General features: G+C 44.3%; 1 protein-coding gene across 3 annotated transcripts in view; it reads left to right on the top strand.

Moving 5' to 3' along the window:
- satb2 (SATB homeobox 2) overlaps positions 1-11,461 on the top strand; it is a 64,066-nt gene extending 52,605 nt beyond the window's left edge. For 2 of the 3 annotated variants that reach the window (XM_039818528.1, XM_039818530.1), the window contains exons 13-14: positions 8,332-8,538; positions 8,999-11,461. In XM_039818528.1, coding sequence (XP_039674462.1) covers positions 8,332-8,538; positions 8,999-9,508 — 717 coding nt within the window. In that variant the 3' untranslated portion in view covers positions 9,509-11,461. The remainder of the gene's footprint in view (positions 1-8,331; positions 8,539-8,998) is intronic. The other variant, XM_039818529.1, reaches the window with a different exon arrangement.
- The last annotated feature ends 1,683 nt before the right edge of the window (positions 11,462-13,144 follow it).

Raw genomic sequence — 13,144 nt, 5'->3', positions numbered from 1 at the left:
CTTGACACGAATCCTATGGTGTTGTCCCGCGACCCCACCATCGAGCCATCTTTCCTGTCTTCCCATTCGGAGCTCTGTATTAAAGGCTGATGATGGTGAAGACTGGGAGGAAACTGTGGTGGCACCATTAACACATTCCTCCGCTCCTCTCACACTCTCAGAAAAGACTCAAAATAAAAGTTAACCCTCGTAATGCCTCCACCCCCCCCTACCCACCTCGAAGGACATGGAGATGAACCGTGGTGCACAACTGGTGATATATTAACGGGAAATGAGGTGTGTGTGTGTATAAATATGTGTGTTGCTGTCTTCAGACCCCCCACCCCCTACACCCCTCTGTACCAGATGAAGCCCCCTTACCAAACCTCAGGCTCCAGCCAGCCTGCCACTACAGACCACACATGTGTCCCATCTGCCACACATGCACATACACAACCTCTCACACTGATAGTTGGTAATGTGAGCGCTCCTTTGTGTTGTGGACAACGAGAGGGTCTCTAAAACTGCAGCAAGCAACCACAGAATACACATTAAACATGAATGTGGTGCTAAGACATCGCTGTACAGTTAATCCACACACCAGCGATGTGAGTGTGTGTCTGTGTGTGTGTTTAAACTGGACTGCATGTACAATAGCATGTAACATTTCTGCATGTTGGGGGCTCTGGGAGATCTCTGACTGTGTATATTAAGTCTGCAGGTGCTGTGCGTGTTTGTGTGTGTGTGTGTGTGTGTGTGTGTGTGTGTGTCCATGTCAGTAACCTGCAGCATCACATTTCTTCATGACTGACACGGCCCTGGTGCTCGCTCTACAGCTCTTATTCATACGGCTTTAGCGGTTAAGTGCGTCCCACAGCTAATTTGGCACAGTCTGCCCTTATAAATTATTTCTTTATTGTTTTTGCTAAATTGATTTCTGCTGCAAGTGTAGGGGTTGTTTATGTGTGTGTGTGTGTGTGTGTGTGTGTGTGTGTGTGTGTGTGTGTGTGTGTGTGTGTGTGTGTGTGTGTATGACCGCTCACCGAGGCTGAGACCCCAGGAGTGGTGGACTAGAACAAGACGTACTCTAACAACCACTATGCCCTTCCTCCCCCTTCCTCTTCCTCTCTCTTTGTGTCTCACTTTAATCCAGGTGCTTTACTGACATGGCAAACAAGGGTGCTTATTGCCAAAGGCAGCAACAAATAGTTCCTGTCAACACAGTGGAAAAAACTCATCTCTCTCTTTTTAGATTATTATCAAGTGTGAAGTCTTTTAGTGTTGCACATTCATAACAACACATTCTCACTCCCAGCGCATCAAAAAGCGGCGCCTGGTCAGGTGCCTTTGGCGTTTGTTACTGACGCAAAAAGTCTCCTTCAGCGTCTCAGTCAGACGCAGTCCTTTGACTTCATTTTAGACGCGCTTGGTCGGGACTCTTGGCGTCACTTGTTGACGCTCTGGGTCAGGACGTCAGGCCGGGACAGTTAGGTTTAGGAGAAGATCGTGGGTGGGGTTTAGGAGAAGATCGTGGGTGGGGTTTAGGAGAAGGTCGTGGGTGGGGTTTAGGAGAAGATCGTGGGTGGGGTTTAGGAGAAGGTCGTGGGTGGGGTTACAAAATGTACGTTTCAGTGACACGCGGGACAAGAACGGGACACAATCCCTGGTCTCGTGGTATTTCGGTCTCTCATACCAAAGATCTTCTATACTTAAGATAGCGCATTTCAAGCAGCGCCAATGGTATGAAACGGTACACACTTCCTGTCTCCTTAAATGAGCGGGCCTCGTGTGAAAGTGTAGTGATTGTTGTGCGGATGGATGAAACGTTTTATTTGTATAATTTATTCATATTTTATGTTGCTTATCTGTGTTGCCAGATCTCGCGAGAGTTTGGTCTTGAGACAGAAACAGGTCTCGAACAAAGTTAGTTTTCTTACCGTGATCCTGCCGAAAACGCGACTTCCTTGGCGGAGGGAATTTGCAACCACAACATCAAAAGGTTCGATCGTATCAAGAATTATCAATGAAATAAAAACATCCTCTCTGTCATTGAGACAATAAATAATTTGCTGCCAAAATATATTGGAATATATATAACATTTGGGGAAAGATTGTCAATGCAACAACAATTTTGTTTTGAGATGAAGTAACTGCCTCTCTCTCTCTCTCTCTCTCTCTCTCTCTCTCTCTCTCTTTCTCTCTCTCCCCCTCTCCCCCCCACCCCTCCAGTCTTAAGTGAATCCCGGTGGCCTCTCATTCACTGTTTGCAGGGGGGAGTTTGGGCTTTTTTGGCAAACCACAATTAAGTTAATTGTTTAATTGCAGATACATGGAATGAATACCACACACAGTTTGAACATAAAAAAATAAATAAAACAACAACACAAGTGTGCGCGTGCACACACACACACACACACACACCGCATGACCACACACACTCAGCTGCAGTCCCAGCTAGCCTCAATAACATTACGTGTATACAGTTTTTCATCAAAGAATCATTATTTTACAAAAAAGGATATGTGCAGTGACTCATCTACTCCCTCAGCCCTGAATCCAGTCCTCATGAATTGCAACCACACACGCTTATTCAGATACAAGCGGGAGAGACAGACAGACAGACAGACAGACAGACAGAGAAAATGAGAAAAAAAACACTGATTAACAGCAAAGGTGAAGTCATGCAAAGAACTGAAGAAAAAACCCCCGAAGAAAAGTGATTTTTCCTTCATTACATATTTATCTCTGTGTTAATGGTGTCTCTGGTGGTCATACACACTGCCCCCCCCCTTCCCAACACACACACACACACACACCACAACAGAGAGAGAGAGAGAGAGAGAGAGAGAGAGAGAGAGTTAGGGGCCCTGGAGGACCAGAGCTCATTAAGGAAAAGATGAATATTTCATGTTCTATAATTCTTTCATAGTTCTGCACCGTAATTTGCCTTGATTTACGTTTTAAAGAAACTTGTTCATTTGTACTACAGTGCACTGACAGCTCTGCCAGGAGAGAGAGAGAGAGAGAGAGAGAGAGAGAGAGAGAGAGAGAGAGCCGGAGAGAAGGAAACTAAGTTTTTCAGGACTATTGAATGATGCCATGAGAAGAGCTGGTCTGGCCGCGGGGCTCCACTGGTTGTGGCTTTGGGAGAGCAGGGCTGTATTGTGTTGCTCTGAAGTGACATGTAGTCTCTTCCTACGTGCTACGGTCAGAGATGGGACGAGTAAAAAGCTTCTGCTATTACTACTAGAGCTAAAACTCTTGTCATAAAACAATATTGTCATGGCTCGATAGTTTTTTAACCCCCACCGTCGACTTTAAGGCAGCGCTCCTAATCTTAACCCTAACCCTTGCCTAACCCTAGTGCCTTCCATGCAGCGCTGCCTGGAAGGCGAAGTTGGGGGCTTAAAACACCAAACTCCATTGTTATGCTGATGTGGGCATGGGGTCAGAAAATGGCCATGTGGGTCATTTTTGGAAGGCAATGACAAACAAACTTTTTTGTCATTTAGTTTGGAGGACCTGTCGGCCAGTGACATGTAGGGCTGGGTATCGCTCAACACATTTCAATATCGGTACCGGTACGAAACCTTGACTTTGATACCGGTCGAATGATACTTTTTCCGATACCAATTTCACCGATACCAAAATAAATTACAACATTACAGTACTTAACACCTATGTGACCCACTAAATACACAAACGTGAGCCCCGTCTCTGTCTGTTAGGTAGGTAGAGCTTTTATAACGTTAGACAGCCAATCACAAGCATTATTCAATCGTGGTACAAGCATGCTGCATGCTTATTGGCTCACTGACGCTGATGAGATTTTTCTTCTTACGTCTTGAAATTGGTATTGAATGACAAGGCATTTTTCGATACTCGATACTATGGAGGCAATTCGATCGGTGCCTAAAAGTGTTGAAGTTTGGTGCCCAGCCCTAGTGACATGCAGGAGGTGGTTTCCTTTCTTGGTAATTGTCTCTGGGGTGTAAGTCTACCCTCCATGACAAATGACTAAGGCTCAATGTTTTCATTTTAAAATCATATTCACCGAAAAAGGAGTAGATGAGTTTAATGATTTTCATCTGGATTTAATGCTCCCACGCACTCAAAAGCTGTGCTGTAAGAAGACACTGATTACCCACAAGGCATTTTGCAATGTTTAGAAAACGCTTCCAGTAAGAAAGTGTAGAAAAAATAAATTGCTAATTATGCAGCAGGGTCAAAATCTTTGCACCAGTTTAGTACAGATCTACACACCTGATTCTAGCCTGAAATATTAATTTTCTAAAATCAGATTTTCTCACCTTAACTAATACCTGTTTTGAAGACTGTAAATCAGTACACCATAGATAGTCTGTTGCAGACGGTCAAGGTCGAAGAGCACAAGGCAAATAGACAGAGTAGGTAGAGGGAGCCTCAGGCATAGGTCTGTATTTTAAGGCACGGATGTACTATAAAGCCTGGATACAGCATTGGAGGCGGAGCCCCGTTCATTCCTATACGAGTTGCTCAGTGGCGCACACGCCAAAAAAGTTTCTAAAAAAATCAGCAGAAAAGGCTGAGCGCTGTTGGTCGGGGCATGGCCTCAGGCTGCTGGGACTGAAGGTGTAAAACGTGGGGAGGGACAGCAGTGAGAAGGAGTAGAGGGGAGATGGAGGTGGAGGACATGGGGGGTGGGGGTGGGATCTCCTGGCATCCACCCGTTCAGGGCTGATTTGGATGTGGAGTCATGTTGGCTTGGCAGAGGCCCACTTCATTAGTGTCCTGATGCATTAGAAGTGAGGGGAGAGGGAGGCGGAGGAAAAGAGAAAGTATAGTAGAGTCGTAGAAGGGAAAGGAAAGGAAAAGACACTAAAGGAAGAGAAAAACCAAAAAGGTATGGAAGAGGAGTGTGAGCATAGAAGGAAGAGGATGACCGTTTGAAGGAAAAGAGAGACAAGGAGAGATAAACTTCGGAGCCAACCAGCCCTGTGTGTTTGGCTCTGCTGTTCAACATCATCATTAGTGCATGAGGGAGACCAGACCCGCCATTGTTGCATGCATGTGTGTGTGGCGATTGATCCAAGAGTCCTTGCTGTCAGCTCAAATAAGCATGGAAATGATGAAGGTCTGTGGGTGGAGGTGGGGAGACGGAAGGTTTTGCAATCCCCCACTCCATGATTTACCCTCAATTTAGTTATTAAGTGTCTCAGTAGGTTTGTATGGGGGATGTTTGTGGCTGTGTGGTCCTCATTAGGGCAGGGGTACATATCTTTTTTTTCTTTGTTGTTGGTTTCCCAGCATTCTTACAGTCTTTTCTCAATATCTAAAAAAATGTCACTTTGTGTAACAGAAACAGAAGATTGGGGGAGGGAGAGAGGAAAAATGACCAATAACGGGGAAAAATCGTACTGAATTCCTGTAAATTGGTCATCTCTCCCTGCCCCCCCCCCTGAAAATAAAGCCCCTGCGAATGAAATCGGAGCAATTTCATGGTCTGGCCTGCCCTCAATATTATTTATGTAATACCCTGTTATTATTGAAGAGAAGGGAGAGAAAAGCGAATGACTATTATCTTTATGTGGGTCCTTTAATTTTAATGCACCACAGATTTATAGCTGGGCATTCCAGTGGGGAGGCCCCTCCCTGCTCTTAAAGCGAGCGGGCGGGACACGACCGCAACGCTCTCACAACAGCCACTACCTTCTGACAAACAACCAAAGTCCCCACTTTCCCTCCCAACACTTCACCCAGCCCTCCTTCACTGCTGTCAAACAGCCCTCACACTCGCCCTGACAGCCAGAGGACCCCCTCTCTCTGACAGTGAGAGCTCCACCCATCAGAGTAACACACACATTGCTACACCTACCCTCATTGTCTCTATTTATAATCTCTCTTTACACCTCCCTAGCCCTTCTAATATGGGCTTTTTTAAGATCCTGTGTATGAATCTTGCTGAAAAACTGAGAAACCTTAAACTCCTTGTGCCAAACTGTGATAATCTGGATTACTGAAAAATCTGAGTCGATTAAAATCCAGATACAATCATCTGAAATTCATCCTCTTCGAGTTTAAACGTGCACTTGTATCAAGTGCTTTACCAGCAGTAAAAGTAAAGTGTTTCTCAGTCTGTGCGTCAGAAGCTCCAAAAGCAATCATTTTTTAAAAGCTATAATTTGTTTTACGGGTGCGGTTTATAAAATACAACTAAAAATATGGGAATCAAAATTAAAATAAAACTACTGTAATTCAGTTAAGGACTATTTGAGTGTTTTCATTTTTTAATTTTTTATTTCTCCAAGACTGTATCTTTAAAACTACATTTAATTTAATAATATACAAATTAGCACATCTGTAAACCTCTTTTTAAAAAACAGTGATCTACACGAGCAGAATTAGCAATTAACAATTTAAGGCCAGAATATATTGTATATGTCTTAATATGTTGGTTGACCGTAGCTTATTATTAGACAGACTGGAGCTCTGAATTGGCTCAAATCCAATTCCTGTTATTACAAGAAAGTCTTGTTGTTGCTGTAACTACAAGTCAAAACATACAGAAATGACTAGTGGAGTTCCTCAAGGATCGATTCTTGAGGCTTTTCTGTTCAAACTTAGAACAGTTTTTGCAGACGATACTCAAATGTACATACTGTGTTAACAAGTGACTGCGGTCCCACACAACTGAGGAAATCATTGATTTGATTTGCCTAAATTTCCTGCAGTTGAAAAAAGATAAACCTGAAATAATTATTTTGGTGGTTTTTGGTTGTTGTCAGACCTCCTCTGGCTGCCAGGATGTTGACATTTTATAACTTGTTTAGAAAGCACGCATGGTTCTAATCTGCTTGTGTAATATCAAGTTATTATTTGTTCATTGTTTTGTGTTTCTTAAAACAAAGCAGAGCAAAACATTTTCGTTTCTATGCACCAATTATCTGGAGCACACTGGAGCAATTTAAATGATCCTCTTAAATCAAGGCTAAACACTTCTCTGCCACTGCCTTTCAATACATTTATGGTTGTTATCTAATTAATTTATTCTTAATTATTATTTTTTTTGCCTTGTAGAGTAATAAGTCTGCCGCCTTTATGTAAAACATTTCAAATTGCCCTTTTCTTTTCTTTTTCTTTAAAAAGGTGAATAAACTTGCTTTGTGCTGAAACTAAACCAACAGTTGCAACCGTGGTACTTTCATACATAAACAGTTTAATTTATTCAAGCAACTTTTTTCTCCATATTTTGCTTTTGTTCCTGACTTCCACTATCAAACTACAACAACTGTAGTGGTTCCCGGCCGAATCTAAGTACTTCTTCCCCTCTACGCTCTGTGCCTCTGAGGTGTTGAGTGGGCTGGTTAAATAGTGATGGGGTGTCATAAGTTTGTAAATAAGAGACTTCCTGGCAGACAGGTGGTTGGCCGTTTCACTGGAGCTAATCTTACACACATTAGGTCAAAGGTATACGGGACACAAGGCCGTTTGAATGCCAGCCTTGGAACTGGTTAATAGACCGTGACACTCTGTGAGCTGTGAAACATGTTCTCACCCTGTGTGCAGCCCTGGCTACTGTTTGCTGGACAGCTTACTGGTGGTTTTATAAGATGTGTTGCACCATACAGGGTTACTGTCCGCTACAGAATATACCAGAGACGGTTTAGAACAGAGACGCACCAACTCGGAGTCATTTCCTGTATGTGTGTCACGTGGGTTTCTCCACTGCCACGCCTCTTTAGGAGAATAGCAGCAGGTCTTTGAGTGCATGGATTCCAATGGGAGAAGCGAAGTGAACACAGATTATGAGCGATACTTTCGCCCCATAGTCACCAAAGTACATTAAATATTGGAGCCATTATTCACAAGCCCGAATCTCCAGGACATTCTGACACTAAAATGGCATTTTTCAGACGGACACATCACGTTCCAGACCTGTTTTCTGTCTCAGGAACAAACTCTCGCGAGATCTGGCAACACTGATAGGCTAACGTCAACTAACATTCGTGAACGCCCTAACAAAACTAATGTTCGTAATGCTTAATATGTCTTTTAGCTGTGTAAATAAAATAAAATATTAATAAATTATGCAACTTATAATTTCAGTTCAGTACACTTTTAAACGAGGCCACGCCCCATTTAGGAGACAGCGTGTAATGCGCTATCTTTGGTAATTGAGAATCTTTGATTACACTCAGGAAATTATATTTTAAGAAGTTTGTGCAATGCATTGTTACACAAATGCATCCAGATGTTGACACAGGATTTAGGTCAAATAACAAACATAAATGCATAAATTAAGTATCATTGTTGTCAGAATAAATTCCTGCTGCAGTCTTGATCAGGGGTCACTGTGCCCCATTAATCAATCAGCTCTTTTGTCTTTCTCGTCAGGCGCTTCACAGGCCACCCCCGGCCCCGATGAAGGACCACCGCGTGTCTCCGATGCGTGAAGAGCAGTTATCTGCCCCGGTGAACGAGGAGGGCTTACAGAATGTGGGAGCAGGAGCTGCTGGCGGCTGTCCACCTGGCGCCGTTGGCAGTGCTGGGAGCAACAAGAAGCCACGATCACGCACTAAGGTACAGTTATTCTACTGTCTCTGTTCGGACCATCACCAGGACCCATGAAGTGATTATTATGCCTTTTGGAGCTAGTTTTAATTCCAGGGCTCAGGTGCAGCACCCGAGCCGTTTTGGGCACCACCTAAGCAGAATGAATGTAAAATCAATGTAAGCATCAAAACTAACTAAAAGACTTTTCTCAGATCTAATGATTGTAGTCGGTCCCCAGCGGACGTCTTTAACAAGTTTTGCCTTCAAGCTTTTTGAGAGGTATTTTTTTATTATCTGCTCTAGCTTTTCCAACGTTTTAGACACAGATATGGTAATAGTAACGGTCAGATGATGTAAAGCTCCATTTTCTTTTTATTGAAAAAAGTAAAAATTTCCTGATGGATGAACCCTAAACCCCGCACCAAATATGTGCAACTAAGCCTTCCCCCAAACTAACACTGAATTCACGATCTCTTTCTATATTTAGATTTCCCTGGAGGCCTTGGGTATCCTGCAGAGCTTCATCCAGGATGTTGGCCTGTACCCGGACCAGGAGGCCATCCACACCTTGTCTGCGCAGCTTGACCTGCCCAAACACACCATCATCAAGTTCTTCCAGAACCAGCGCTACCACGTCAAGCACCACGGCCGCCTCAAGGAGCTGGGCGAGGGCGCTGCGGCCAGCGGAGGTGTGGACGTCAGCGAATACAGAGAAGAGGAGCTGCTTTCGGGCTCAGAGGACCCGGAGTCCAGCGAGGACGGAGCAGAGGAGATCTACCAGTCCACAGAGGGGAACTGTGGGAGCGCTGGAGGGCTGAACCAGCCGCCGCCGGCCTCCTCCGGCTCCAAATCTAACTCCAGCTCCAGCCAGTCGTCCTCAGGGACCAAAAATGCTCAGGAGGAAGGAATGGACAAGGGGCACGGCCGGCCTGGTGGCCCCCTGGGCCCCGGGAGCTCCTCGTCCAGTCCCAGAGAGCCGGCCGACTACCAGAGGTAGAGACTGACACACAGAGAGGAGAGGACAGAGAGAGAGGGAGAGGGAGAGAAAGCAAGATGAAGAAAAAGCTGTGGAACTGGTCATGAATTAAAGGAGGGGGAACGTCAAGAAACCATCAGGCTGAAATAATGTCTACATCGCCCAAACAACCAGACGGACTTGATCTCAGACAGACATCTGTGAACACCTGATGTGGGGAGTAAAATTTACCTTAGCGAAAAGACAGCAGCTTTGCAGAGCGCTGTGACACAGCAGCGTTTGTGTAACTGTGAAAGAAAGTTTCCCCAATCCACATTTAATTAACTCTCATAAACAGGTAATCCATTGCTGCTCAAAATCTCCAAGTGTCGACACTTTCTCTTAATCTAATCGCCAGAAAGGCCACTCCGGAGAGGCGGGATTTCATCGGCTTCGGCCAGAAATTGTTCCTGTTCCTCCTCTTTAAAGTCTGAGCACAGTCACATAGAGCTGCCTACACATGATATAAGCGATTTGCTCTCTGCGCACCGCTAGAAGCTATTTCCCGTTGCTAAGTAACGACATGCTGTTATCTCATCGGTTGCGCTTTCGAAAAGGTCAGCGGCAAATAGGTCAAAGTTGAAATAATTTGGACTTTTGAGCGCAGCGCAAAGCGGCAAATCCGAGCGGTGCATGACGGCGGGGGTAGCGCAGCGCGTAGTTGGGTGCCACCGCCCTCCCCATAGGAAATCAATGGAACAGCCGGCGCAACGCGGTTTTGCCGCCTATCGTGTGTAGGCGGCTTAAGACATACTTCCTACATGCCGGGGGCTTTTCCGTGACCTCTACAATCCCTCTAAATCCTCAGGACTCACACGGATGTAGCTAATGCTGTCGCCTGCCTGAGAAACGTGGACGGACGCCACTTGCTGTTCATCCTCCAAGCGTCATCTCATCGTGAAAAAAAAGAAAAAGAAGGAAATGACCCCCCCCACAACCTGCCCTTGCCTCATTGGGATTGGGCATCGAGGAACGGTACCTTTTCAAAAAAGAAATTACAATTCCAATGGAATCGTTTGGAAAAATTTGGATTCGAATTTGCTCATCGGTTCCAAATTTAACACGTGCAAGGTTTGGTTTCCATTGCGGCCACCGTCCTTCTAAGCGCCCGTTGTGTTGTAGCTTATGGAGCACAATAAGTGGCGCTCGTTTGACGTTAAAAAAAAAAATCCCGGGAAAAAACTGTAAATCGCCATTGAATCAAAATAAGATTTTCGTCTGTGAAATAAAGCAGGTGACCCAGTCAGAATTGTTAAAATCAAAAACGATGCCCAAACCTAACGTCACACTCCAGAATCACCACCAGTCCGATCTAGCACTTACTGTTCACGGAGACACTGATATTTTGTGGATTTGATGTACTCTTGCCTCCCTCCCTCCGTCTCTCCTCTCGAGGCTCACAAAACAGTGTGAGGTTGAAATATGACCGTGAAATGACAGTTTGGCAGGAGGAAAGTGGACCGACATCGAGAGGATGTGGCGTGGACGGACACTGTACTGTATACCCACCACTCTGAACCCTTCCTGGCACCACCCCGCGTATGTGTGGCGAGAAAAAATGTCAGGAAAGGAAGGACACGGAGCGGAGATTCAGCAACCAAACAATCAGTCACTTTATGTGCGGTAGTCCACTCGTCCTCTCCTCTCTCCATCTCCCTCTCTCCCCCCTTTTCCTCGCTCTAATTGGTGCCCACAGTCTTGTGTTTCACCACACCTACCCGCACTTAAACTTCACCAACCCTATTTATTGCTATCTTTATCCATGATTATTATTATCATTATTGTTATTATTGTTGTTATTATGGTTAGAATTGCTGTCATCGCGTGTTATTTTTAGTTTTTATTTCCATGGTTTTAAATATTGGTTTTTAGAAACTGGGCGGTGGTTTGGGAAACAAGAGACATTAAGAGTGCTCTGCCCTAAAAAAAATAAAAAAAAAAAAAGAGGAAGAAAAGGAGCGGAGAGTGAAAGAAAAGAAAAAGAAGCAGTTACTGAGTGTTATTGGGTACAAAAAAATAAATAAGTCCTGTCATGTTGTATTATGCCTTTTTTAATAGTTCCCAAAAATAGCAAATGAGAGAAATACTTAAATAAGAAAGCAGCTATTTTGCTGCGGTTGATGACAATCTACTTTTTTGAGCCATTAAAGAGAATGTGGCAGGTTTGACTCATGTTCTTCACGTTTGATGTCTGTAAATACCCGACACGGGATAAATTGTAATTGATATACTTTTATTTTTCGCGGAGTGACTTTACGTGTTTGAGCCAGTTTGGAGTATCAGAAGAGTGCTGTTTTTTTTAATTTTTTATCTTCCTTTTGGACAACTCCAGTGAAATCAGTTCATTGGGCCAGGCCAATTCAATCACGAGAGTATTTAAAAAGAATTAGAGGAAGTTTTTTTTTTTTGTTGCTTGGTGTCAGTTGTGTACAAGTATACAGTATGTTAAAAAAAAAAAAAAAAGATGATCTGAGAATGGATAGTGTCCATGTTGTTTGACTATCCTTATCGGCTGCTACACTCAAAACAGATGACCTGCCTTTTAATGATTACGTCGACTCCAATCACTCCGTATCAGATGATATTTGTGCTTTTCTGTATGACAGGAATCAGGGTTAGACTCAAATGCAGTTCCAATGAAATCTTCGTCCATCCAGCGTTGAAGTGAATTAAAATTTGTGAATTGAAAAGAAATCGTCTGTCTTTATTTCACAGTCATTTTTTTTTTTATGGATCCTCGCACTCGAACACAAAGACGCACATATTGTAGCCGCCGCGCCAAGCCTATCAGGTAAAAGTCTGTGTAAAGCCACAGGGGCTGGGGTTCCTAATAAGTGTGTGGGTAGTGACAGTAATTCACACAGAAACTGCGCCAGCGCTATCTCTCCTGACCCAAAATATTAGAGTCACGGTTTACCCAGCAGAAAACAACGAGCCTGTCCTGAGAATGAGTCACTAAAGATCAGTTTTAGGACTTCAACTAACAATTATTTTCATTGTCAATTAATCTGTCGATTACTTTCCCGATTAATCGATTAGTTGTTTGGTCTATAAACAAAACGGTCTCACAGCAGTTCGTGAAATGGTCACGCTTTTTTTTATTTATTGATTCGTGTACCGGCCACGATTATGTAGTTTTTTTTTCACGAAATGGTCACGCTTTTACGCTTTTTTTTTGTAATTTATTGATTCGTGTACCGGCCACAATTATGTCGTTTTTTTTGTAGAATGGGGAGAGGACACGTCACACGCCGGGACACGACTCGCGGTCTCTGGGTGCTCAGCACGGAATGGGAAGCATCAATACGGAGGTTGGGTTTAGGAAAAGAAGAACGGGGAAAGAACACGCCACACACCGACACGACCCGCGGTCTCCGGGGGGGGGGGGAGTGGGGACACGCAACAACAACGGGACGGTTGTGTTTAGGGAAAGAAGAACGGGGAAAGGAAACTGTCAACCGTCAACAACGGGGAAATAAAAAGCCACACGCGGGACGCGATCCCCGGTCTCCGGGGTGAAAGTCCTGTGTTGTTTGACCCGTCCACCGCCCCGACCGACCTCCCGATGCGGATTATCGGCTTTTCAGACTACTCGCTACCGTAGTCGTGCTGTGATCA

Source organism: Perca fluviatilis, chromosome 12 (assembly GCF_010015445.1).
Source record: "Perca fluviatilis chromosome 12, GENO_Pfluv_1.0, whole genome shotgun sequence".
Lineage (NCBI taxonomy): Eukaryota > Metazoa > Chordata > Actinopteri > Perciformes > Percidae > Perca > Perca fluviatilis.
Note: the sequence above shows the minus strand (reverse complement) of the source record. Positions and strands in the feature narration are given on the sequence as shown.